The 27,993-nt window shown below is 43.7% G+C and overlaps 1 protein-coding gene and 2 long non-coding RNA genes across 7 annotated transcripts in view; 2 read left to right on the top strand and 1 right to left on the bottom strand.

The window, feature by feature from the left end:
- The first annotated feature begins 17 nt into the window (after nucleotides 1-17).
- Nucleotides 18-17,564, top strand: LOC145506057 (uncharacterized). 5 transcript variants are annotated; one of them, XR_014053516.1, is made up of 5 exons: nucleotides 18-187; nucleotides 7,083-7,219; nucleotides 7,446-7,789; nucleotides 12,676-12,782; nucleotides 17,503-17,564. It is a non-coding gene; the product is annotated as an uncharacterized LOC145506057 (long non-coding RNA). The 5 variants fall into 5 exon arrangements; XR_014053513.1 differs by lacking the exon at nucleotides 17,503-17,564 and adding an exon at nucleotides 13,648-13,851; XR_014053512.1 differs by lacking the exons at nucleotides 12,676-12,782; nucleotides 17,503-17,564 and adding an exon at nucleotides 8,912-9,417.
- Nucleotides 8,379-27,993, bottom strand: part of TRAF5 (TNF receptor associated factor 5) — a 44,542-nt gene continuing 24,927 nt past the window's right edge. Inside the window, exons 2-11 of the mRNA XM_081489713.1 lie at nucleotides 25,869-26,087; nucleotides 24,821-24,878; nucleotides 23,107-23,208; nucleotides 20,400-20,564; nucleotides 19,704-19,781; nucleotides 19,290-19,364; nucleotides 16,586-16,678; nucleotides 12,556-12,696; nucleotides 11,016-11,184; nucleotides 8,379-10,362 (exon numbers count right to left, since the gene is read on the bottom strand). Of these exons, the coding sequence (XP_081345839.1) occupies nucleotides 9,785-10,362; nucleotides 11,016-11,184; nucleotides 12,556-12,696; nucleotides 16,586-16,678; nucleotides 19,290-19,364; nucleotides 19,704-19,781; nucleotides 20,400-20,564; nucleotides 23,107-23,208; nucleotides 24,821-24,878; nucleotides 25,869-26,086 (1,677 nt within the window). The 5' untranslated portion in view covers nucleotide 26,087 and the 3' untranslated portion in view covers nucleotides 8,379-9,784. The remainder of the gene's footprint in view (nucleotides 10,363-11,015; nucleotides 11,185-12,555; nucleotides 12,697-16,585; nucleotides 16,679-19,289; nucleotides 19,365-19,703; nucleotides 19,782-20,399; nucleotides 20,565-23,106; nucleotides 23,209-24,820; nucleotides 24,879-25,868; nucleotides 26,088-27,993) is intronic.
- Nucleotides 19,493-22,265, top strand: LOC145506058 (uncharacterized). Its single transcript, XR_014053517.1, has 3 exons — nucleotides 19,493-20,573; nucleotides 20,738-20,870; nucleotides 21,864-22,265. It is a non-coding gene; the product is annotated as an uncharacterized LOC145506058 (long non-coding RNA).

Below are 27,993 nucleotides of genomic sequence, written 5' to 3'. Positions count from 1 at the left end.
CACGTGTCACGAGCCTCAGACTCGGGCCGGATTCTGTCACAGGTTGTCACCAAACGGCAACGTTTTCCCAGAACTTGCTTGGGATTCCGTTTCAAATCTGTAATAGATTGTCGCCAGATGGCAAAGTTTTCAGTAGATTTGCCCAGATACGGTACTTCTACAATATGGAGACGTACCATTGAGAAAGGTGGGGTTATTTCTCCGGAAATTCAAGGCTTCCCTTGTTATTCTGGTTAGTCCTAGCTGCTGGGCTGCCATCTATGGGGTCGCACAGAGTCGGACACGACTGAGGTGACTTAGCAGCAGTAGCAGCCTGTTAGTCTTAGGTTTTGAAGAACTGATGTTTAAAGTCATCAGGATGTGGTGACTTTTTAAGGGATAAGTTTTGTTTTGTTTTTTTTCCCTAGGAAAGTACCCATTTCATCTACATTTTCAAACAGTATAAAATTGTCTATGGTATTAACATTTTTTGATCTCACATTGTTCTTAATTCATTCTTACATATTTTATTGAAGTCTTTTTTCTGTATCAGGTTTATTGAATCAACTTTTTATTTTATTGATAACGTTCCCTGGTGGCTCAGATGGTAAAGCGTCTGTCTACAATGCGAGAGACCCCGGTTCGATCCCTGGGTGGGGAAGATCTCCTGGAGAAGGAAATGGCACCCCACTCCAGTACTCTTGCCTGGAAAATCCCATGGACGGAGCAGCCTGGTAGGCTACAGTCCATGGGGTCCCTAAGAGTCGGACACGACTGAGCGACTTCACTTTCTATCGTAGAATCTTTTCCTCTTTCTTTAATGTGCTTTCCTTAAGTTCTTCCATCTTATTTCTTTGGTTTATTTTGTTCTTTTTGTACAATCTTGTGTAGAAAGCTCATGTCTTTATAATATTTAATGTGAAATGTTACAAACATGTATAAAGTTACAGGGAATAATATAATGAACACTTATATACCAGCCACATAACTACTGCATTTTAGAACTTTTCCATATTTGCTTCAGCTTTTATATTACCTATTCAGTTAGAGCCTCCTGGGAGCCTTTCTGCAATCTCATTCTCCCTTTCTTCCTCTCCAAAGGATGTTGTATCTGTCATTCCCATGAAAGCTTATATATATATATATATATCATATAGTATTATTTCATATGTTTTTTAAACCTAACATAAATGATACCGTTGTGTAAATTTTGTTACCATTGTCAAAGTTATTCATGTTGATTCATGTGTTTCTAGTTTTTTTAAGTGCTGAACATCATAGGACTATAAAGCAACTTATCCATTCTCCTGTTGCTAGTAATTTAATGATTCCTGATTTATGCCATTATGGTATGAATTAATGGCTGTACTTGTATGGCACATGGCAAGAATTTTTTGGTACATGTCTAGAAATGATATTGCACAATTCAACTTTATCTGCAATTGCCATATTCTCCAGCGCTAGCACCAGTTTACCCTTACACCAGCCGTGTGATACTCCACACCCATGCCATCCCTTGTTTGCTGGGAGCGTTTCCTCCCCCTTGTTCTTTGCTATTATAGACAATCCTGGCGGAAACTCTTTATGTGGCTTCTGGGCTTGTGCAAGAGCATCTCTGAATATATACCTAGTTGTTCTGGTTTGTTTTAGATGAATATTTAAAAGCATATATGTGTGTCTCCCATGTTTGAGATATTTCCTCTTTTAATAGTAAAAGTTCACTCATTCTTATTGATGTGTTTCGGTTTAATTCTAACTTGTTTTTTCTATGTATCTTACTTCCTGTTGTGCTCATCTCTTTTCTGTGTTTGGTTTGATGTTTCTTTTTCCAGTTTTTTTTTTCTTTAGTGGTTTGGAAGTTATACATTCAGTCTTTATCCCAGTGGTTATTCTTATTATATTTTAACTCATTTAATTTTATATATTTTTAGAAGCATGTAGAGTTAATCAGTACCCATATGAAGCAGCCTTGCATAGTAAGAGTGGAGCCTCTGAAGTCAGACTGCCTGGATTCAGATCCTGGCTTTACCATTTGTTAGCTGTGTAAACTAGAGTTTATTACATAACTTCTCTGTGTGCATTGCCTTATCTGTAAGCAAGGATAAAATTGCATATACCCCATAAAATTGCTGAGAGGATTTGCATGTTAGTATATATTGGGTGTATAAAATTCTTAGGACAATACTTAGTACATAGCACATAGCTCTCTCTAATCATCAGTTTTTTTCAACTATGAAATGGGCATTATACCTGCCTAACAGATTTGCTACAAGGATTCTGTGCATTAGTGTTTATGTACAATTCCGTGTAATACACTGAGCACTTTTCATGCACTTGAAATAGACATGGTGTTTGCCTTCAAGGAGTTTGTAATCTAGTAAGGGCACAGACTTGTGAAAAGAACTTCAGTGTGGTGTAACCTTAATACTCTCCCTGTGACCTCTGTGTCCCCTTCTTATCTGTGCTCTACACAGAGCAGTTTTTTAGAACACGTCAATCAGATCATGCCTTCCCCAGCCCAAATCAGGTCAACTTTCACTGCACTTCACATAAACCGCAACCTCCTCACCATGACTTCAGCACTAGCTTCTGGGCCCTGCCTCCTCTTCTAACCTCGTCAGGTGTCACCCTTCCCTTTTCTAACGGGCTCCCACCGCTCTGTCCTCTTCTCAGCTCCTTAAAGCAATTCTTTACTTATTCCTTGGTGCCCTCTGCCCCGAATTCTCATCCCACCTGCTCCCCCCAGGGCTCACTCATCTTTCAGGTCCCAGCTTGATTCAGTCAGGGTTAGTTACAAACCACAGGATCCACTCTGAACGTGACAGGGGCTTCATTAACATTACGTAGCCCACAGAAGCTCCAGGAAGACCACAGAGGCCAGCTGTGGATACAGCACAGCCAGGTACGACACCCAGACACACAAGAGGCAATAGCGAAAATCCACCCCAGTGGCCACCGTCACTTGACAGCAACACCACAGCTTCTAGAAACACAACCTACAGAAGTAAGGACGGGCTTCCAGAAACTCTGCCTCTGGTCCACTCACCACTGGGAAGTCAGAGTCTGGCACATTTCTTCTTCACCTTTCAAACCTTCTTGCAAAAAGAAGTTGAGTCTTTCCAACTTCATCTTTCAAGTTGAAGTTTTGCCTGACTGCCTGATGGTTGGGACCTGGGCCACATTCCTGTGCTGCAAAGGAAGTCAAGAAGGCAAGCTTCCTCACAGGAAATTGCTCAGATTTTATAAGGGTGTTCCAAAGTGCTGAGCATCCAGGAAACACGTCACATGAGCACTGACTATCATGTTACCTTCCCTGACAACCCAGAGTATGTACATATTCTCCCCATCCAGCGCCATTACTCCTTCACTGTAGTCTGTCATTTTCTTGAAGGCGTTGATCACAACTTGTATTGTTCTATACTTATCCTGGAGCCAGAGTCTAAGGTCCACGTGGAGTTGTATTCAAGCAAGTGTGACTCAAAACAGCCAAAATGACTTAAACATGTATTTTACTTTTTTTAAGTTAAATTTTATTGGAGTATGGCTGCTTTACAATGTGGTGTTAGTTTCTGCTTTATCGTAGAGGGACTCCATTATGTGTATACACATATCCACTCTTTGTCAGATTTCCTTCCTATTTAGGTCACCACAGAGCACTGAGGAGAGTTCCCTGTGCTCTAGAGTAGGTGCTCATCGTGCTGGGCTTAGTTGCTCAGTCGTGACTGACTCTTCGCAACCCCATGGACTGTAGCCGCCAGGCTCCTCTGTCCATGGGGATTCTCCAGGTAAGAATACTGGAGTGGGATGCCATGCCCTCCTCCAGGGGATTTTCCCAACCCAGGGATTGAACCCAGGTCTCTTGAAGGCGGATTCTTTACCCTCTGACCCACCAGGGAAGCCCAGGTTCTCATCAGTCATTTTATACATAGTAGTGTATATGTCGGAGAAGGCAATGGCACCCCACTCCAGTACTCTTGCCTGGAAAATCCCATGGATGGAGGAGCCTGGTAGGCTGCAGTCCATGGGGTCACTAACAGTCGGACACGACCGAGCGACTTCACTTTCACTTTTCACTTTCATGCATTGGAGAAGGAAATGGCAACCCACTCCAGTGTTCTTGCCTGGAGAATCCCAGGGACGGCGGAGCCTGGTAGGCTGCCGTCTATGGGGTTGCACAGAGTCGGACACGACTGAGGTGACTTAGCAGTAGCAGTAGCGGTAGCAGTGTATATGTGTCAATCCCAATTTCCCAATTTATCCCATCCCTCCTGTCCCCCTTTGTAACCATAAGTTTGTTCTCTACATCTGTGACTCTATTTCTGCTTTGCAAACAAGTTCATCAGTACCATTTTTCTAGATTCCACATATAAGTGATATTATACCATACTTGTTTTCCTCTTTCTGACTTACTTTACTCTGTATAACAATCTCTGGGTCCATCCACATGTCTGCAATTGTCACTATTTCATTCCTTTTTATGGCTAAATAATACTCCATTGTATATATACCACATCTTATTTATCCATCCCTCTGTTGATGGACATTTAGGTTGCTTCCATGTCCTTGCTATTGTAAATATTGCTGTGATGAACACTGGGGTGCATACATGCTTTTGAATTATGGTTTTCTCCAGATACACGCCTAGAAATGGGATTGCTAAGTCATATGGTAGTTCTACTTTTGTTTTTTCAGGAATCTCCATACTGTTCTCCATAGTGGTTGTAACCAGTTTATATTCCTGCCAACAGTGTAAGAGTGTTCCCTTTTCTCTACACCCTCTCCAGCATTTATTGTTTGCAGATTTTTTGATGATGGCTATTTGACTGGTATGAAGTGATACATCATTGTAGTTTTGATTTGCATTTCTCTAATAATTAGTGATGTTGAACATCTTTTCCTGTGTTTGTTGGCCATCTGTATGTCTTCTTTGGTGAAATGTCTATTTAGGTCTTGTATCCATTTTTTGATTGGGTTCTTTGTTGTTTTGATATCGAGGTACATGAACTGTTTGTATGTTTTGGGTATTAATCACTTGCCAGTTGCTTCCTTTGCAAATATTTTCTCCCATTCTGAGGGTTGTCTTTTCGTTTTATGGTTTCCTTTGCTGTGCGAAAGCTTTTAAGTTTAATTAAGTCTCATTTGTTAATTTTTCTTTTTATTTTCATTATTGTAGAAGGTGGATTGGAAAAGATCTTGCTATGATTTATGTCAAAGAGTGTTCAGCCTATATTTTCCTCTGAGAGTTTTATAGTATCCAGCCTTACATTTTGGTCTTTAGTCGATTTTGATAAACATGTATTCTAGTCTTTGACATGGGTCTCTTGGAAGAATAAAAGCATGTTTCCATAGGAACCGTTCTTTCCTTTAATTCTCCCCAGTCCTACTTAAGTGGGCTGTTTTTGCTTTTCTTTATAAATTTCACCTTGGGCTCTCCCTTCAAGTGTTTTCTGCCTATTCTCTTACTTAGCATCACAGATATTCAGAATGGTCTGAGAGATACATGTTTCTGGCAGTGAGTGGGGGGCGGGGAAGTTAGGAGGCAGTCTGTCGGGATAACTGGGAACATGCACACAGTAGGCATTTTGGTCACTGCCGTAATGACCTCCGGGTTATGTTTTATGAGGACAAGGACGACATTGTTTTATTTGCAGGTGGATTCTTTACACTCTGACAAAAATATAGTCAGTTAACATTTGTTTTCTGGAAAAAAAAGTATAGAAAGTGAGTTATAGACAAGGAGGTATACAGCTCAGAGCAAGGGCCCTTGGCCTAGTGGAGGGTAGGGGTTGAGTGCAAGGAAGTAAGAGCTAGTTTGAGAAGGCATCTTGGAGAGGTGAGGCCAAAGCAGAATCTTAAAGAGCAAGAAGCTACCAGGCAACGGAGGAGGTGAGGATGGAGAAGAATATTCTAGATAGAAATGAGCACAAGCACAGACAAACGTCAAAATGGCTTAGTGTGCTGTTGCTAAATGCAAAGCAGGACGGTCAGGAGGTGAGGCTGGTGAGGCTGGTGAGGCTGAAGCAGGTGTGCAGGGCCTTGCCTGCCAGGCCAGGGAGGCTGGAGTCTGTCCTGTGGGTGACGGAGCCACAGTGGGTAGGTGAGGTGGGGAGTCACCCTTGGATTTCCATTTTAGAGATTATTGGGTGTCAGTGTGAGGCTGGATCCGAAAAAGGCAAAAGAAAATACAGCGAGAACAGTTGTGAAGGAAAAACTGTTTGCCCCAGCAAACAGGGCAGTAGTAGACAGGAGGGATACAGTGTAGTAGGAATAGTTTTAAGACATTATTTGGAGGTTCAGTTGGCACACTGGCCAGGTGACTAGATGGGGAAAGTGAGGGGGAATCCACAGTGTCCAAGCTCTGGCATGGATGCTGATGTCACTCCCTGCCACACATGGGGAGTCACGGGTTGGCGGTGGTGGAGAGTGAGGAGACCTCCCGTTCAGTTGTGGTGAGGTGTACTTGAAGGCACCTGCGGGACTTCTGTGCTTGGATATTCAGCAGGTACTTGGACAGAGGAGTCTTCAGGGAGATGACGAGTTCAGGGATGCGGTGGACTGCCCTGGAAGCGACTGCTGTTCTCAGCGGGGTTTGGCCCTGCCAACGCTGAGTTCTCTTTCCATCTCCCTTGGTATCTAACCTCTGATCGCTGACCTCTTCTCCAGAGGCTTGGCAGGCTCCTCTTCCTCTTCCCTAAAATGTGATGTTCCCAGGGAATTGCACCGCCCAAGTCCTCTCCTGTGCATCCATCAAAGCTTTCTCTGCAGCCCAGAATTCTTATGTAAGGTGAAGGCCTATGTCTGCAACCACTTTCAAGAGAAAAGAGGTAGTTGCCGTGTGGACTGATTGTCTAAGAGCCCCCACAAAGGGTTCGCGGCGCTCTGCCCCATTTGCATGTGTTCAAGATAGGCGCTGGGAATGGACCCTGTGACTCTTTCCTGTTTCCCTGAAATCATCACCTTTGGAGGCTAAGCGTCAGAATTCAGATCTGTGGAGATGTATGAGTGTGCACTCCACCTCCTCACCCTCCTTGACTCCTGCACGCACCTTTCTCAAGGTTGGTAACTCCCTGTTTATGCCTACTGCGTTGTTTTCTTTTCGTCAGGAACTGAATCACGCCAAAGTGGAATAAAAATTTAAATCTTACAGATACAGAATAAAAATAACTGTTCGGATCATAAAAATGGAAAAATAATTTCCGTGGATTGATTTCCTTACAACAAAATTCACAACTCTTATTTTGTGAGTAAAAATTTCTTTTTACTTTTTATTATAAAATACCTTGTTCTGTGTTCGCTGTTTCAATGAGGGACTCTGAGTTTGTAAGCAAACCATGCCGTAACTTATACTTTTTATGTAGAGAAGTTGGTTAAAACACAAAATCAGTGTTTTGATAAATTCACTTTAAAATGTTGTTCACATCAAAGGCTTAAAACTAGTCACAACAGTGTGCTCTCCCGTCCCTCAGGACACAAGGGTGACTTTGGACCTGATGAGAAGCACTGAAGACCAGCACACAGAACCTCCAGCGTCCAGCAGTGTGGTCTAGAGAAAGACTTGCTGACTTTGCCTGAGGAGATGGGCTGACCGTCAGCTGCACCTGAGTTTACCAGCAGCTGCAGGGCGGTTCTCTACTAGATTTCTTCTGTGAACTCAGGTCTTTGAATTTAACCCTTTGGGAAGATTTGTGTAGTATGAGTCTTTGGTATCTTGAAAATTTCACAGGAGAGAGGAAGAAAGTTCCAACTATTCCAGAAGCCACTGGTATAAATCATGCTGCTTCTGTGAGGTCAACTGATCAAGATGCGTAAGGTATGTGGTCATCACTGAGCAAGCTGCTTGCCCGTACACGCTCAAGGGAGCCAGCCTAGTGTAGGTCATGCTCAACAGCATAACAAGAGTGCGGGCTCAGGAGAACTAGGTAGTTTGGGGTTAAGCTCAGGCTTATCAAGAGTCTAGGCTTCCCTGGTTGCTCAGGCAGTAAAGTGTCTGCCTGCAGTGCGGGAGACCCAGGTTCAATCCCCAGTTCGGGAAGATACCCTGAAGAAAGGAATGGCAACCCACTCCAGTATTCTTGCCTAGAAAGTCCCATGGATGGGAGCCTGGCAGGCTACCGTCCATGTGGTTGCAAAGGTCAGATATGACTGAGTGACTTCACTTCAGGCTTATCAAGAGTCAGGGCTTCCCTGGTGGCTCAGTAGCTAAAGAATCCGCCTGCCAATGCAGGAGACACTGATTTGATCCCTGGGTCAGGAAGATCCCCTGAAGAAGGAAATGGCAAGCCGCTCCAGTATTCTTGCCTGGGAAATCCCATGGACAGAGGAGCCTGGCAGACTCCGGTCCAGGGGGTTGCAAGAGTCGGACATGACTTAACCACTACCACCATGTCAAGAGTCAGAAGGACTTTGTATAGACTTGTATTTACACTGTCAGAACCATACAGATAGATATAGAAGAACATGGTCTCTCCATGCTTCACGAAGTACTCAGGACTTTGACAAGAAACATCATAAGTTTACATAAATGCCAGTTTTCATACTGATTTATGAACTCAAAATTCTACTCAAAAAGAAAAAGAGACACTCTTCTTAGCCATCAATTTCAGATGGGAGTTTTGATACGCAGAGGAAATTGTAATGGTGTTCTCCCTAGGTTTTAATTCCTCTTATCCATATATGACACTTTCTCCATCATATACTAAATTCTGCCCATCCTCATATTAATTTACTATAATTACCAAGATACTTCTAAACTATGTTTAAACATGTATGTATATATTACTTATTAAGTCGAATCTTATTACTAATATTTCATCATTTTGTTTGTAAATAGTTTTTTTCATGTGGTTGGAGCTAATAAAATACAAACTTTAGCTGAATGGCTGTATCTCCTTATATACATATATACTATGCAGTGTTTTCTGCTTTATTTCAGCAGGAAGAATGAAAATACTTGCTCTATTCACAAGTTCTTATGCAGCCTTGCAAAACTGTGCTTGCTGACTGACTACTGGCAAATTTCATGAAAATATTAAAAGTGTAGTAGCTTCCACAATACAATATTTAACCCAAAAAAGTTTGATCTAAACTGGGTATACTGACTTTGAAGTACACTACTCATCTACTTGGGCTTCCCTGGTGGCACAGGTAAAAAAAATCTGCCTGCCAAGCAGGAGACACAGCTTAGATCCCTAGGTTGGGAAGATCCCCTGGACGAGGAAATGGCAACCCACTCCAGTATTCTTGCCTGGAGAATTCCACAGAGGAGCCCAGCGGGCTGTAGTCCATGGGGTCGCAAAAAGTCAGACACGACATAGTGACTAAATAACAACAACAACCCATCTACTTAACTGAAATAGCCTACCCTAAAAGATAGCTTTCGTAGGCTTAAGGTCAGTTCTAGAATCCACAGGCCAAATAATAAAATACCAAACCACTTTTCGACTGGAAGTTCTATTAATACATCTGTGTCCTCAAAGACATTTAATATTATAGAAGGCTGAGACCCTGAGACCCCACACTAAGCACCAGTTAAAGAGGTATGCTTCAATCCTTATGTTTAAGAAAATTAACATCTTTCAAGAGATATAAAAATATAAATAATGAGAAGATAGTCTGAGTATTATAAGTTTCAAACTGGGACAATAAAATGTAAAAAGAAGACGGTACTTGAGAAACCTTAAAATGACTTCAGACGTTAAAGACCAAAAGCCAAGTGTGTACAAATGTGTACCGAGCCCAGATTCAGTCACTACGTTAGCCAAAGGTTCTGGATTCAAGGAGTCCTTTTATCCCCTGGAAGCAATGATTAGAGATCCTCCAGGTCAGTTAAGTCCACAGCCACTTTCAAGAAAAGGGTGTCATCTTTAATGTAGGTGCTCTTGGCATTCTCCAGAGTGGAATGAGCCACAAAGCGAGGACAGCCAGAGGCTATGTTCATCTCCCCATCAGGTCTCTTAAAGCTGCTGCTGTTGGGGTCAGCCTTAAAGGTCTCCACAATGTGGTTCTTTTTGCCACTCTGGTCCAGAAGCATCAGGGTCACCCTCTGCCTGAACGGCCACTGCAGCAGTGAGTCAAATTCCCCTCGCATCACCACAAAGTACAGGGACAGGTGCGTCCCCTTCCCAGACCCGTCCCCGTTGAGGTAGGCTCTGGCGCAGAGGCGGTAGCCACAGCGGCTGGTGTAGAAGGGTTGGCTGAAGATGGACACTGTGTGTCCGTCCAGCGCCTCCTTCTTCTTCAGCGTGTAGTCCGTCACCTTCCAGATAAGCTTTCCGCTGTAGCAGGCACTTTCTAGCAGTTTAAATCGCTCTTCGTTTTTATTCAGCTGTGCTTTATGAATATTAATGTGGGCATCATGTTTGTTAGTCTCCCCTTCCAAAACAACTGCAAAGAAAAAAAAGATTCTGAAGGCCTTAAGGCTGTCTTTCAAATATGCCCAAAGTGAAATTTGGTTATCCAAAGAGAATCAATAGAATTCTGACATCCCCAAGATGAACTGAATTCAGTGTCCACCAGTGTACCATCCATATTAATAATACTGACTCCGTGATTCTCATGTCTTGGAAAGACTGGCCCCAAGAAAACCCCGATGTGTCCTCTTGAGCTGAAGCTTCCTGAAGTGTAAAGACCCACTCAGCGTGCGTCTAGCAGACTTTTGCGTGCTAAGCCCCACTCCATTCTAACTGGGATGCTTTTAAACAGCCAAAGATATCTCTGCTTTTCTATACTTGAAACAATGTTCCCCACCACATCTTCCCCCTAGCCTTCTCATTGTCTACTCTCCTTGAAAAACCATCATTCCCTCTTCTTGGAATTTCCTGGCCCATTTCCACCCTGTCCTTGTTCCAGTTCCCACTCAGGGCCCTTCATCATTTTTGTTTGAGTGGCCAGAACCTCGTGTTCTGTTTCACAAATCCCGGACTCAGCACCGTTGACCCTGGAGGGCTGTGCCTCTCCGTTGGCCAGTTTGCTTGTTTTCATGAACACATGCAGAAGTCATGAAGCACCAGGAGAGAAGCAGAAAACATTAGACATACCTAGTCTTTGGTCATTGGTTTCTAGCAGGGTGATTTTCTGTTTCACTGTATCAATTGCTTCCACCAAAGGCCTCAGATCATATTTATTTTGTTGCTGGTTAGCCATTTGTAATAACTGACGCACCTGAACTTCTAGCCAAGCAGACTTGTCAATGTGACTGGCAAGAACCTTTCAGTACAAAACGGATCATCATGTCAAACAAACGTGAATGATTCGTTGACATCACATTTTTCAACTCAAACATTTCACCTTGAATTAACCAATTAATGCACTGCAAATAATTCAGTGGAAAAAATGCACAGTTCAGAAGAGAAAGAGGATGTCAGAGAGATGAATCACCTAACACCTTCCTCCCCGTCCACGGTATCTCAGCTCCTGTTTCAAATCTTTCAACTGTGCTTCATCTGAGTCTTACTTCTCCCTTGGAGTTTCTCCTCTTGGTTCTTTAACCTATCTTTATATTTATGTTCTCCCTGTCTGTCCTCTTGCCTTATCACGTCCTTCTCCGACACAACGCTTGTGATTCACTCCCACTCTGCGAGAGGGCAGAAAATGTGCTGGAAGAAGGCCCATCTGTTCTGGTCTGGGTACTGCAGGTGGTACACAGCGCCCCAAGATAAGGCCTGAACATTTGGTTGCTCTCTTTAGATGGAAGGGATTAAATAAAACTTTACTTCTCCTGCCCTCAGTGCCTTCACTCTTGACTGGTTTTTGTGTTAGAAAAAGGTCAGAACTAAGACAACAATTGATGGATTTCCTTTTTTCTACACACACATCCACAGGATGCGGACAAAGTATGGAAAGGATATGGCCTACATTTTCTGGTATAATCCTCAAAAAGATTGCCCATATCACATTATGAAATATTTTACACTATAAATTTTATAATCACAATAAAGACATTATTCTTTAGAATTCTGTTTATGGTTATTTAACATTCATGATTTACAAAGTAATTTTTGCTGTATTTTAGTGATGTTTAAAGCATTTTCTTCCCAAAGGAATTAATAGTTTCACTTTGTTGACTACAAAATGCAGAACTACAGATGATCTCAATAAATCTGAAATCAAGTGACTAATACTGGATCAATAATGACAACCCTAATTGCCACAAATTGTGTAAAAGTACTGTACCAGTGCAAATGTGTACTGACATGGCTAAGTGTACTGGGTTATGTAAAACAAGATCTCTATTCTTGGGAAATACATTGCGAAGTATGTAGGGGTAAAGGGCTATAATAGATGGCTTACTCTCAAAGGGTTCAGAAAGAGCATCCACAAAGAGAGACAGGGACAGGATGGGGAATAAGGAGAGGGCTGTGATGAGGAGGAGGAGAAAGGATGACGGAAGCAAATGGGACAGAACACTGTCAATGGGTGAATCTGGGTGCAGAACACACAGGTGTTCTTTGTACTTAGTTTTGCACATTTGAAATTATCTCCATTTAAAAAGTTAGTTTTTCCACTTAAAAAGTTAGTTGAAAAGCTAACTGGCTGTGAGGTTAAATCTTGGTTATGAATAGAAAGGCCATTTCTCACCTGCATATTTGAGAGGAAGCTTCCATTTTTGCCAAACAACTGCGCAAATTGCTTGAATTCCTTTTCGAATTTCTTTACTGTTTCTGCTAGCTGCTGGATTTTGCTTTCTTTTTGTTCTAGGCTCTTATATAAGTCAGAAATCTAATAACAGGAGTATGAATGACGTCATTTAAATGCATGCAGACAAATTAAAATAATTTGAATACAGTTCTAGGAAAATACTACAGGTAAGAAAGTATTTTAAGGAAAAATATATACACATATTTAGAGAAAATATTTACAGGTAGATTACTATATAATTCTAAGAAAATGTTTTGAAGGTACTTCAAAAAAGGGGAGACCCACAGATTTCTCACCAGGCTTTGCCATGTGTAACCCACTTTGATGGGTCATCTCATGCTAGTGACATCACTTAACTAAATTTGCTGAACTGGTTCTTGTCTTTCATTTAGTACGCACTTACTAAACAACCAGGACTTCCCTGTAGCTCAAATGGTAAAGAATCTGCCTGCAATGCAGGAGACCTGCATTCAGTCCCTCTGTCAAGAAGATCCTCTGGAGAAGGGAATGGCAACCCCACTCCAGTATTCTTGCCTGGAGAATCCCACGGACAGAGGAGCCTGGTGAGCTACAGTCCATGGGGTTGCAAAGAGTCGGACATGACTGAGCAACTAACTGCTACTACTACTACTAAACAACCACAGAGTTCGTGTCACCAGACCACATTAGATCCTGTATGCACGGTGTCAACAGTAATAGCTGCGATTTACTATCCAATTATTATATTCATTAGCACTTTTAATCCTCAAAGAACCCCATGAGTTGGATACAATGGTCAGCCTCATTCTACAGATAAGGAAACAGAGGCAGAGAGTCTAACCTGCCTAGTATACTGCTAGCAAGTGGTAAGCAAAACACACCGCCTCTCAGAATTTGTAATCCCTTTGAGGGAAATAACCAAAAACCTCCGAATGATCCTAGACAACCTTCTCTTACCCCTGCATCCATTCAATCAGCAGTACCTGCCAACTTTAACTCCTGACACAAAACAAAACAACTCTTACAACCACTTCTCACTCTATCTTGTTTCAGCCTGGACTGTTTCTCACCTGGGCTGCTCTGATAGCTTCTTAGCCAGTCATACACTGTCCTTCAAACACACACACACCTGAAGAGAAGCTCTACAGGAGCAGGACTGGCATGGGTCCTGTAGTCCACTGGAACTCCAGCAACTGGTTTGGTGCCTGGCACCAGTAGGTGCTTGATAAATATTTATTAAATGAATGAATGAACATTCCCCCCTGTCCTTAGCCTTGTTTTCCTCCAAATCATACTTCATACTGTGGCCAGAAGAATAAGAAGTGACAAGTCTGGTCTTGTCATCCCTCCTACTTAAGCCTCTCTAGTGGACTTCTTTACAGCCATACAGGGCCCTACACAATCTGCCCAGGTCACCTTTTCAGCCTTGTGCCCGTTCACACGCTACATACCTTCTATTTCAGGCTGTGCACTCAGTCACTTCCTCCTTCATCTAGAAATGACCACTTTTTAAGCATCACTCAAGGGTGTATTCGCCCAGAAAATATTTCCACACTAGTACCACCTACCTAGGCCACCTCTTAAGTTACATGACATCCTGACCATACTCTACTGTATAACTTACCCTCATGATTCTCATTGCCTTTTTGGTTATTTTGGTCATTTTTTCCTCCACTAAATTGTCGAGGCTACATGTCACCAAAGCCCCTCACAGTGGCTGGCACACAGGAGGCATTTGATACGTGTTTTATAAATGAATGCACAAATGGCCAAGACAGCCATCTGATCTCTGGCTCCAGAATCTTCTGCTTATAACTTCCACCTGTGCACCATCAGCCCTGACCAGAAGCGAGCTCAGTGTCTCCTTGCATCCCTTCCCCCACTTCTAACCCACTCCTGTTTGTAGGGCCCATCTCGGTTAATAACACTGCGGCGTTCCCTGACTTAGCTATAGCACAAGACTCCAACCTGCGAATGCCTCTTAGCCCTCCCCCTACCCACTGACAGAGCTGTGGTCAAGCCCTCACCTTCACCTTCACACCCACCCACCACCACCTCCAGTATCTTGCTTCCTCCTAATATTGAACTGCTTATTATGTGCCAGGCACTGTGCTAAGAGCATATAAATATATGTTCTTGTCCAAGAACATATATAATATATGTTATATACTATATAACATATATATATGTAATATACAATATAACATATTATATATATTTATATACATATATATATAAAATTTGACCCTCACTACAACCCCATTTTACAAATGAGGACATTGCGGAAGAGAGAAGTTAAGTGCCTTGCCCAAACTCATACATGCCAAAGCAGGTCTCAAACCCAGGCATCCTGGCTCCAGGGCCCTCACTCAACAATTGCCAGGCTCTTCTGCTACACTGTCTAGTTTACTGCAGCATATTTCTGCCTGCTTCTCTGTCTTCATCCTCTCCTCTCCTTCTATCCATCTTCTATGCTACCACCAGCTGTCCTATTAAACAAACAACTACCTGGCCAAGTGTCTTCCTATTTAAAAACACCTGTTAACTTCTTATCCTGGCAAACATTAGTTCCAACTTTGGCCCTTAAATCCTTTCTGAAATAGGGCAGAATATGAATAAATTTTAAAAATCATCGAATGTATGGTTTTCAAAACGTCTTAGCTTACGTGGAAGGCCATTTCAGTCTGGACCCAGTACACCCAGCCTCCAGCCCTTCCCTCTTACACTCTGGAGTCTCTCCATCCCCGAACCCCATTTCCTTGAACCATCATGTCTCTCTGCCTTCACATAAAATTTCCCCTTCTGGACTATCCTCTTTCCACAACATTTTAACTGATAGACCTTTTCTTTCTTCAAGACAGTACAGCTCGGATGTGTTACCTCGAAAAGCCTTCCACACTCCCACAGGGCAACCTGCTACAGCCTCTGTACCCCAACACAGGGCACCCCCATCGCATGTGCTATGGGGACAGCATCTTATACATTTACATTTTGGTGAGCTCTTCAAGGGTAGATGCTGGGTCTCCCCTGACCCAGTGTTCACAGCAACTAGCCTTGTACTTGATACATGGCACATGTTTGTTGAATGAATGGATAGGTGAAGGAGGCAACTGTTACAAAAAGAACTTGAGAATGGCTCCAGGCAGCATGCCTTCTACCAAAGTTACAGTTTAATCAGGCTTTCTATTTTTCTCCACCATCTGACCCTGAAACTCACATACATACTTTAATATGGAATCAGACAACATAAAATAATCTGTAGCAGTAAAATTCAGCGCCCTCTATGCAGATGATGGTTTCCTTCCCCACCATGGTTTTAAAAGTCTGATTCTTGGCGATGTCCTAACAAAACGATGAACTGTTGGAATAATTACTCAATAGAATCAGCATTGAATGTGGTCTGCTATGAATATACCAGGGACTATGGCTGGCATTTGCACACACAATTTCACTTGATAATCACAACTCAGTGAAATAAATATGTACGTATGCATTGATTAGGTTGCAAAGTTAGTTAAGTTAAGACTTATTACAAAATGTATAACACCCATAACAGATAGTCAAACGTTGTTTCAGGGTAATACTGATTTCATTTAAAAACGCCAAACACCTACTAGATTCCTACTAGGTAATAATCAAGAGGTGTGCAGGTAGGCTGCAGAGAGGCAGTGTGGTGTACCCCGGGAAACACGGGACTGACAATCAGGGGACGTGGGTTTGAGATCGAATTCTGCCCCTTAAAGTCATAAACACATCAAAATTTCTTTGAACTTAGTAATTTCATCTGTTGGTTGAAGGGACTGTATCCAAAGATCTCAAAGGCACTTTCCAGTTTAATGTGCTCTAATCCTAGGAGTCTGTCTGGTCACTTAGTAGAAAAACATCTACCTCCAGTGGACTTCCACTTAAAACAGAGGAGACTATAAAAATGCCAACAAGTACAAATCCCGGCGATTCTGCTGCCTCCCTTTATACTTGAACCCTTGATTACCTGCTCCTCTAGTTGGAAGTTCTTTTCTAAAACCAGAAGCATGTGGTCCCGTAAGGCCGAACGCTCATGTTCCTGTAGGTTCCCCCGTTTATCCTTTAAGACAAAGAGAAACGTGAGTTAGGTTGTTGAAAGGCTAAAACATGAGGGTGGTGGCAGGATATTCTGCAAAAGCAGAACTATAACAACTTTGCTGACTTGTCTCCAGGTGGGTTTCAGGGAAAAGGATCCCTCCAAGGCCCCTTTTACATCTTTACGATTCTTTGGTAGAGAGAAAAAAACAGGAGACATAGAGAGTCAGGCCACTGTCAAAATTCTCAGTGTGGCTTTCCTTCCTTGCCCTGTGCTGTGCTCAGACATTCAGTCGTGTCTGACTCTTTGTGATCCCAAGGACTGTAGCCCGACAGGCTCCTCTGTCCATGGAATTCTCCAGGCAAGAATACTGGAGTGGGTTGCTATTTCCTCCTCCAGGGATCTTCCCAACCCAGGAATTGAACCCAAGTCCTTGTATCTCCTGCACTGGCAGGCACATTCATTACCACTAGTGCCACCTGGGGAGCCTTTCCTTGCTCTAGGAGTATATGATTGAGGACTAGGTGTAGTTATTATCACCTCTCAGCTATTCGCATATAAAACCTATCTCCTTGGTGGGTTACCTCCTGATCAGTCTACTGAGAAAACTTCTCTATCACTTTTTATCACTGTCTTGCTATTACAGGCAGAAGGCAAACTGAACTGTAGTTTCAGCCCATGCAAATTCTGTTGCCCTCAAAATAAAATTATATGTTTGCAAGAATAAATGGTTACTTTTTCCCTGATCCTTAAATTTTCATTGCAGATTGCCTCTATTACTAATAAAAGCAAATGGTATGGGTGACCCATAGACGCTAAGTAAACATTTATCATCAATTTCCCTTCAGTTTAGGGTTGGCCCCTCTCCCAGAGCACAACTCCCCCAGCCATCCCGAGCTCTGGTGCTAAGGTAAGTCCTCGAATACAATCCAAATGGGAGCTTGAACCTAACTGTAAGGAAGATTCCTTTTAGAGCTGGAAAGCAATTCTGTGTTTCATGTGTGAGGAACATAAACCCTACCCTTTCTGCAGCTGAGACAATTGTGGTTTGATGTGTGACACATTTATGGACTCTTCATTGATTTTTTAAAAATGTTTTTCAAATAGGTTTTTTTTTTTTAAATAAGAGAAACATATGCTGGGGTCAAAGGCTTCTCCAGTGGCTCTGTGGTAAAGAATCCACCTGCAGTGCAGGAGACACAGGAGTCGTGGATTCGTTCCCTGGTTTGGGAAGATCCCCTGGAGGAGGGCATGGCAACCCACTCCAGTATCTTTGCCCAGAGAATCCCATGGACAGAGGAGCCTGGTGGGCTACAGTCCACAGGGTCGCAAAGAGTTGGACAGGACTGAAGTGACTGAGCATGGTACGGCATGCTTGTGTCAAACAACACAGCAAGCTGTAGAATGAAAAGTAAAAGTCCCCTTTGCTCTATCTCCACATCCTAGTCTCACTCACCAGAGTCAGCGAAGATATATATACATTTTCAACACAGTGATGTCATAGTGTAATTTAAAAAACATATACCTCACGCTTTTTTATCAGATGCATAGTATTCCAAAACATGAATATATATATATATGTATATATATATATATATTTCACTTTTGTGGATTTTTTTTTTGCTAAATACAGTAGTCCCAGCTTAGCCACAGTTTTGATATCTGTGGTTTCAGTTACCCATGGTTAATCATGGTCCAAAAATATTAAATAGACAATTTTAGAAAATAATTCATACTTTAAATTGTGAACTGTTCTGAGTAGCATGATGCAAGCTTGTTTCTTCCTGCTCTATCCTGCCCCAGAAGTGAGTGATCTCATTGTCCAGGTATCCAAACTATACATACTACCCACCCATTAGTCACTTAGCCATCTCTGTTATCAGATTAACTGTTGCAGTTGCAGTATGGAAGTACTGTGGTCAAGTAACTCTTATTTATTCAATAATGGCCCCAAATGATGCTGGCAATTCAGGTATCCTCTTGCTGTGCCTAATTTATAAATGTGTAACTTTATCATATGTATGTTATGGGGGAAAATCATAGCATATATAGGATTTGGTACTAACTATGGTTTCAGACATCCATCGACGCTCTTGGACTCTATCCCCCATGGACAAGATATATTTGTTGTGTATGTGTGTTTGTGTAGGTGTGTGATCATTGCATACTTATGAAAGGATATCTGTGAACAAAATTCCTAGCAGTAAAATTGCAAGGTCAATGTGTCAGGTCACATTTTTATTTTCATAGATATAAGCAAACCTCAAAAAGTAGGTATTACAAATTTTATGTATATATATATAAATTATTTGTTCTGTTTCTCTGGAGAATCCTAATACAATTGTCAGTCTTTTTTTCTCTATTCCATATATAGTTATTGTAAAATATTGGTTATACTCCCTGTGTGCATTATATATATACTTGTAGCTTATTTATTTTATACATAGTAGTTTGTATCTCTTAATTCCCTACTCCCATCTTGCCTCTCCCCACTGGTAACCACTAGTTACAACTGCCAGTCTTACAGTTTCACAGACATGAATGTCCTTCTGCATTCTGAATGGAATCAAAGAGTGAAATGAACTTGACAAATGAATTATACAGCAGAAGGTAGACAGACACAATTACCCCATACCTTTACAGTACAGCCATAGTGCTTAAAAGGACAGTCTTGTTCAGCTTCAGGACACACGGCCAGGTGTTCATCCACCTGTGAAATAGACAGCCTCAGGCTATAGAAATGCATCCTGACTCTCCAGCTACCTGGTATAACTGCAGTCAGCAGGGAGCCAAGGGTGGCTGGGGAGAAGACAGGAAATAGAAGGAAAAAAGCCAAGCTGAGGCCGGAGCCAGGAGAACCAACATGGAAACCGAGAATCCTCAGGGAGAAGAATTCTCAGGGAGAAGGTGAGGGAAGACAAAAGCATGGTCATCAGGAGGATAAGGTAAGCCTTGGGCCCCCACCTATGGCATTTTATCAAACACACACTGCAATGATTACTGAAACTTTATCTTACATAAAATCACTGAGAGAATTATTTACACTTACCTCAGTTCTTGGAATGATCTGCAAACACTTATTGGGACAAGATACTGGGTACTCAGGACACAAGTTTTCCTCGTGATTCTGAAACAATGAAAGGGTGCTGAAATAAAGCTAACCTTGCTTCCAAAGGCTCCCTGTATGTCCTCAGAGTGTGTGTGTACATATGACCCCTTGGGGATCTATGTGACGTGGCTCACCCTCTACAAGGTACAGCCTAGTGCCAAAAAGGTTCCAGATGGCTGTTTGTTCAGTATAAATGAATTCAACTTTCCAATTATTCCAAAGAAGGTCAGAGGTCATGGGGCTGATAGAAGACAGACCATGTGCGTCACTGGCACGGCTCCTTTGGCACATGTAAAAGGTACCCACGCTTTCTTCTTACACCTGCATCCTGCCTCGTCAATTGTCAGAGCATCCTGAGGACAGAGAGTGCGGTCCCCTCCTTGTGACTCAGCTCCTAGAGTCACTCCTGGCCCACTCACACTCAGCAGGTGCTCAAACAGCATTTTTGCCAATGATACATGAAAAGAGTCCTACCAAGAAGGCTTTCAGCTTTTTATAGAACCCTCAGAGAAGGTTATTCTTTAGACCTTTTTCTGCACAAAAATAAATTCAGAAAAGTGCCTCTGGTATCCCATCTGGTTCACTGTGACCACTCAGGCAGAATTTAGTCCCATAAAGATGCTTTTTTTTTTTTACCTGTAGATTGACGACTACCACCTCCTTTTTGCAATAAAGGCATTTTTCCTCTCGAAACTGGCAGTATGCGCTCAAATGCTCTTTCAGATCTTTGCGAAGGACTGGCTCCCGACAGCTTTCATTAGAGCACTGCACAGGCTGGAATAGGCAGTGCTGAAGGTGGTCCTGCAACAGGTAACAACAGGCCAGTAGGACACGCTGGGAAGGGGAGCTGGCTGCAGGGCCCGGGGAGGGCGGAGCGGGGGAGGACCCCCGGGCAACAGGAGGACAAGTTGGGAGGGCTGGTGGGGGAAGGACAGCTCTCTGCAGAGGCCACCTGCTGCCTCCGCTGAGGACAGGGCACGGAGACCGCCATCTGCGTGGAGGCTGCGACAGCCAGCCCGGTTTGGAAGACAGGGCTTCGAAGATGGGTGGCGAAGGAAGCACGCTGAGTTTATCTTAGATCATCTACTAACCTGTTCGCATTCTCAGGTTAGTCCTTGAACATCTTCCTTAGCTCTGCCAATTAATTTACCAGCTCCTCAAGGCCGTTTCTTCTGTGCACCCTCCATGCCCACCCCCAGCACCAAGTCCTAATCTCTGCACGCTGTTGTTGCTGTTTAGTCGCTCAGTCATGTCCAGCTCTTTGCGACCCCATGGACTGTAGCCTGCCAGGCAGGAATACTGGAGTGGGTTGCCATGCCCTTCTCCAGGGGATCTTCCTGACTCAGGGATCAAACCTGTATTCCAAGCATTGGCAGGCGTTTTCTTTACCACTGAGCCACCAGGGAAGCCCCAGGTGGTAAAAGCCAAAACAGAGGGCTGAGAGGGAAGAAGAGAAGGCCAGCTCCTAAGTAAGTGAAGGAAGGGGAAGGACTGCAGGAAGGAAAGAGAGGGAGAGGGAGCTGTCCCAGAAGCAGTAAAGCAAACCAGTGAGAAGAATTCAGGAATCAGAATCCCAGGCCCAGGAGAAGCTTGGGTCAGCCTTGTCAAGTCAGGAGATATTCGTAACCAGCATATTAGAAAATGATGACATGGACAACATTCCGTCCAGTGTTGTTCATATTACAGACTTTTACAAGCAGGCAAGTTTTAACAAGACCTGGGGATAACACTGCAAGTTCCTGTGATGCTGACAAGGTATCAAAATCCTAGTGGGCTTGTTCCCCACCACAAGATCCTTAAAAACAGGACTGGCAAGCTACAGCCCTTGGGCCAAACCTGGCCCACTACTTGTTTCTGTAAATAAGGTGTAACTGAGAATACCCACACATATTTCTTCCCATGTTGGCTATGGCTGCTTTCCCTCCGAGGCGGGAGAGTGAGGCAGCTGTGACAGATACTAGCTGGCAAAGCTTAAAATATTTACTATCTGGCTCCTAATAGAAATAATTTGAGGATCCCTCCTCTGAAGGAAAAAAAAAAGGCATATAGCTTTTCTCCAGGAGGTAAATAAACATTATAGCTATTCTCCTTTGCCTCTAGTAATGACAGTGACAACTGAAATCTACATCTTCTTCAAAATTCACCGATGCTACCCCTCAGCTGCCACCAAAACAGTCAACATTCATCAAGACTCTGCAACCTGTGAAATCCTACAGCTTACCACACAGGTGATGGAGAACAGGGAGTAAGAGGAAATATTAATACAGAAGAAACAGGTGAAGAGAAACCAGCTGCTATTCTCCAGAAGCTGATGATCTGGTCACGAGAGCTGACTGATGGTCCACTTGAGCCTCATTTCCTTCTCAGGCTTACTGACAACCAAGTTGGTAAAGAGACCCTACTATTGGATCTGACTATCAAAATAAGTGGTGAGGGACTGTCTTAGGAAAACACAAAAATCTTTCGTGAACTTCCAAATAAATTCTTGGGTTAAAAAGGAAATCATATACACATTTCTGAGCTCAGTGGCTGGGGGTTTGGAGGAATGCTGGGGAAAGGACTGAATCACTAGAAATACATTCCACAACGTGTGGGTGGGGGGGTGGGAGGGGAAACTTGCTGCAGTCTCCACGCAGTTCCCTGGAAGCTAGAGACGGCTGCCTCATATTCAGGAGGCAAACGTGGCAAAGCCGCGTTTCCTGTTTCCCATTTAACAACTTTCCGCTGATGGATGAGAGAGGGCAGTTTCATCTGAAAAGAACTCGACAACCTGTCACCTCCCCTATACCTTGTTTGTCTGCATCTCTTACCCAAGATTCACCTTCACACTGCACCCCAGCTCTGTTCTGGTCTGTGTCAGCTCCCTTTAGATCAGAACCTCTAAGAGAGCAGGGCCCATAGCAACCAGGAAACACCCACCCCAGCACCTGCAATACTTCCGGGCAGGGACCCCTTACAAGCATGTCTTTCTGCAGTCATGCCCTGGAATCCCAAATCCTTCACAGTTTTCCAAAAATGACGTGTCCTTGGCTCGACCATTTCTTTTGCTCAGCATGTCCCATTCTCTTTTGAATCAATGATCCCTGACCTGTAATTTAAGGTCTAGCACACATTGGTATGCTCTCCATGTGATCCATACAAAATGAATCTCTTCTTGTGAGATTCATTTCATACCTTAGCCCTTAGCATGCTACACTGTAGCCAACTGTATTGCTAGACAAGAATTCTCTGAGGGCCACCCACTGAAACTCTGTACCATGCTTAGCCCAGGAGCTGACACATAAAAATGTGTTCAGTACAGGACACAGGAAAATGGTAGACACTGTTCATGAGAAATACCAACCTGGTATCGTCCCAGAATAATCTTGGCATTACATCTGGGAGCATTTTTGCAAAACACATACAAATTGAGGACTTCCCTTTTGCAGCAATTGTCTTTAAACACCTAAAAGATAAATATAATCAATTCACACACTCCAAAGCTTTAGAGCAACGGGAAGGAATTTATTATTAATTTGGTCTTTAGTACATCTTAAAAGTTGGGTGGAAACTTCCAGTCAGTGGTTGGAATGGAAATACCAGATTCGCCACCATATAAGAAAAGACTGTCTCAGATACATCTGACAGGCCACCAAACATACAAGCCAGGTAATTCAATGCTTACTGCAGTAGGCTGAAGCTGGGGGAAATCTGGTGGTGAACTTGACCCCACATGCTCAAAGGTCAGGAGGTGGGGCTGTGGATGGGGGCGATGCTTTCAGCTTCCTGTCCCAGGGTAAACGTTGTATTAGTCATCAGGTGGTATCACTGAAGCTCTGCTGACTTATTTTTCAGCACAAGCCAGGGGTTGGCAAACTTTCTCCATAAAGGGTCAGAGAGTAAATTATTTTCAGCTTTGCCAGCCACATTGGGATGTCCTCTGTTGCCACTATTCAGCCCTGCTGTACACAATACTTTAGTGAATGGGCATGCCTGTGTTCCGATAAGATGTTATTTATGGGCACAAATGTGAATTTCATATGATTTTCACATGTTACAGAACATTATTCTTTTGATTTATAAATTTTCCCTTTGAAATAGACTCACAAGAAGTTGCAAAAATAGTACAGAGTTCCCGTGTACTCTTCTTTTGATTTTTTTCAATGATTTAAAAATATAAAAGCCATTCTTAGCTCACAGGCCATACAAAAACAGGTGGCAGGCTGGATCGGTCCCAACAAATCCCATGTTGTAGTATGCCAACCCCTGGCTAGTGGGTGAGGCAGACACAAGTACAGCTAGGCATATGGAAAACTCATTATAAGAGCAAAGAGAAGGCATACCTACCTTTGACTAAAAAGACAAATAACCCACTTAAAAAACGGGCAAAGGATTTGAATAGAAATCTCTACAAAGAAGATACCCAATCAGCCAAGCACATGAAACAATGCTCCATGCCACCAAACACTAGAGCATCAAAATCACGAGGTATCTCTTCATAACCACTAGGAAGGCTATAATCAAAAAGATGGACCACAACAAATTTTGGCAAGGATCTAGAGAAATTAGGAACTCTCATACCTTGCTGGAAAGAATGCTGCTTTGGAAAACAGCCTGCCGGTTGTTCAGAATGTTAAACATAGAGTTACCATGTGACCCAGTCATTCCGATCCTAGGCACACACCCCAGAAACATGCACACTTTAAATGCAAATTTTATGGCATATGCATTGTATCTCAATTAAGCTATTGCTAAACTTAATAAAAGAAAGTTTGAGAGACTAAACAGAGAAAGTGAATTCCAGGAAATAGGATGTTTCATTTCTGCAAGCAACTCACAGTAACTGGAGATCGGATAGAAACAGGGTAAAGAGGATGTGGAAAAAAAGACCTGGGGGTTCAGAAAGGACCCAAACACTCCTCTTTCAAATAGGGGTGAGAGTGGGGTCCAGCCTGACCACACAGCAGAGGAATATGGACTCCAAGGAAGGATCCCCCTCCTGCTCTCCTGCTCCAACTTCTCTGTCCAGTTCAACCCAGGACACTGGCTGCTCCATCCCAAACCAGTGATCGTCTTACCTCCTGAGATTTGATCACCTCCTTATCTACAGGGCAGAGCGGGACTGTGTCCAGTTCTCTGGAAAGAAAAACCAACATGAAGCCAGAGTTAAGGGTTGACCTCAACAACCTTTGTAAGAGCAGCCCTAGCACTCCAGCCACACTTGACCCCTTGAAGTTCCCCCCGAGCAGGCCAGGCCCCATCTTTACTCATGCTGTTCCCTCTTTCCAGAAGGGGCCCTCTGGTACCCCAATTTCAGCACCTCCTCAGTGAAAGTCCTGAAAGTCCCATTCATCCTCCAGGATGTGAGTCCAAGAGGGAGTCCCGCAGGCAGAGTCAGATGTCCTCTGCCAACGTTCCCTCGGCGGTCCTATGCTATCACACTGTACCACCACCTGTCTCCTCCACTAGAATAGAAGATTCTAGAGGGTCCTGTTTCGCACTGAACCTCTAACTTTTCACCTCTGTGCACTAGTGCTTTGTTTAGAGCCAGGTGCCAAACGAACAGACCCAGGAACGAATCAGATCAGAATGTGCTGCAAAAACCCCCTCTCCAAGCTCGGGAGGGTATAACTTCCGTGGTGCCCCTGTATAAGCCCCCAGAGCCTGCTTCCATGTCTCGCCTGGTCTTCACCCTCAAAACGACACGACCCAGGTTTTCCAACTGCCGAGGAGTCGACAGCATCCAGGGCAGCAAGGGACCTTCTGGATGCGACACTGGCCCTGCCTCAAGGCAAAGGAAGGTCAGGGCGCCTACAAGAAAGACCCTCTTGGGATACAGGTCCTTCCCCATGTAGACTGTGCACCGAAGTTTGCCCTCACGTGCAAAACAGGTGTGGTCTGAATTTTAAGAAAAGGTGATGATCAATAGGAAGGAGGGAAGAAAATGAAGATTATATGCCTCAGGCTCTCAGAGAAGGGCCCTGGGAGAGCCGGTCCTCATGTCTGTGGTTCTGTGGGCAACCACAGCAATTCCCGAAACCCTGATGGTAGCTGAGCGGCCACAGACGACAGCTCCCAGGAACACGCTGGCCACTTCTGGCCGGAGTAGAGGCCCCGCCCGCTCACCTCAGGGACAGGATGCAGTGGTGGCAGAAGCGGTGCCCACAGCCCGTCTGGTGGGGGTTGTGAAGCACTGAGTGGCAGAAGGCACACTTGTAGCGCTCTTCCAACTGCTCCACAAACTGGTACTCCGCGTCGGGCTCGAAGTCCAAGGAAATGGAGTTGCCAGAATTCTGGCGGGTGAAACCACAGGGCACACCTCCTTGCTCCTCAAAACAGGCCATCCTGGGGGATCAGAAGAGAAGGAAAATTCAGTGTGTGAACACCAAAACCACTAGAGCCATCGGGTGTTTGAATTATTTGTTCCCTAATTGGTGCACATCACCCATAGGGCCCTTCTGTCGTGACTGTGTACAATGACACACTCCTGCCTCTGGAGGGCTCCTGCAGAAGGCAGATAGATGGCTTTGGGGTGCTGGGGTGGGAGTGTGGCTTTGGGGTGCTGGGGTGGGAGTGTGGCTTTGGGGTGCTGGGGTGGCAGTCTAAACCAGATGACTTCTAGCAGGGTTGTATGAGACTTCAGCTCTTTGTCCATCAAAGAGCTAAATTATCCTTCAGTGAGGCTACATGCTTGGACAAAATAGAGCCAAGTGTTAACCACATTCTGAATAAACTCGTTATGGATTTTTCTTCCACTCAGTTGAGAAAACTGAAACAAATGTTGCCTTGCACGCCAATGTATTTCTTGCAAAATATATAGATATATCACCACCACCAAGCCACACCGTTTCTCACCTGAGCTGAATAAAAGCCCATTAACTGCTTTTCCTTCCAATTTATTCTCCATACTATAGCCAGGGTGATATTTTTTTTTAAAAAAGTGTGAGGGAAGGTTATCTCTCTTCATCATTACGTGGCTTCCCAGGGCTTTTAGGTTAAAGCCCATAGTGCTAAGCATACTCCTCACTCAGTAGCTTCCTGGACATCCCCTCCCCTTGCTTCCTGCACTCCAGCCACACAGGCTTTCTTTCTAATATATCATGCTGTCTCTAGCCCCAGGGCCTTTGCACAAGCTGTTGCCTCTGTGCTTCCCCCCATCCCCTTCCAGTCCTCTTCACTTAGTTAACTTACATTTGTGTTTCAAATTTCATTTCAAGTTTCATATTCTCAGGTAAGCTTTCTCTTCTTCCCCTAATCTGCTAGGAGGCCAATTCACTCGTCTGTAAAACACTTAAAGCTTCCATGGAGTAGCTGGAGGTTGTGAGTAAAGATATGTGTGAGGGATGGAATTTTTGCTATATAATTCTACTGAATTTTTGAACATGAATATATCACCTATACAAAAATATAAAAATATACAAAACCAAAATGTTATTCACCCACTGTTATATCTATCATAGAACCAGGTTCTTTCCCTTCAGAGCAATGCTTGATTTGAGACTGGATATGCATTTGTGTGGTTATTTTATTTATATCTATGGTCCTCCGTGACAGATAGCATCTGGTCTTGCTCACTGTTGCGTTTCCAGCCCTTAGCACCAAGCCAGGCGTGGAGAACAACTCAGCTATTTGCTGAGTTAATGTTATTGAATGGAATTTTTTTCAAAACCCTCAACAGGGCAGCTATAAGTAGTGTCAGCCTCTAACATAGTGATTCTTTTTTTTTTTTTTTGGTAATAGGGGAGGGAAATTAAGAGGTACAAACTTCCAGTTACACAAATAAATGAGTCATAACACACTTATTCTTAACCTTTTCTGAGCAAGGACTCCCCCCATCTTTGAAAATCTGATGAAAACTCTAGACCCTTCCACCTATGCAACAGCACGGATACCTCACACCTGGACCTTTAAGGACCCTGGGAACCCCCACTCGTGGTCCCCAGGTTGACAAGAGCTCTGCCTGCCCCGCAGGCATGCTGCTACCCTTGGCCCAGTGCCAGGAGTGATGCTCTCAGCATCTGCAAACGGTGAGAGTACGGGTGGTCCTTGGTGAAAGGACGGGAGTGACGTCCTTCCATGTGGTTGTGGTACAGGAAGGCCTGGCCTTCAGGCGTGCTTGCTTTGGCCTGTTCTCAGAATCCCTCTTGAGTCTCCTGTAGCTGATGAGGCCAGCTGGGCCCGGGAGCGGCTGTGTGTGGCCTGACCACATCGGTGGGAGACGAGCGGCCCCACTCAACCCTCAGCTCTGCCC

This window comes from Giraffa tippelskirchi, chromosome 5 (genome assembly GCF_054371585.1).
Source record: "Giraffa tippelskirchi isolate mGirTip1 chromosome 5, T2T-mGirTip1v1.2.pri, whole genome shotgun sequence".
In the NCBI taxonomy this organism is placed as follows: Eukaryota; Metazoa; Chordata; class Mammalia; order Artiodactyla; family Giraffidae; genus Giraffa; species Giraffa tippelskirchi.
The sequence above is the reverse complement of the archived record's forward strand: the minus strand, read 5'-3'. Positions and strand labels throughout refer to the sequence as shown.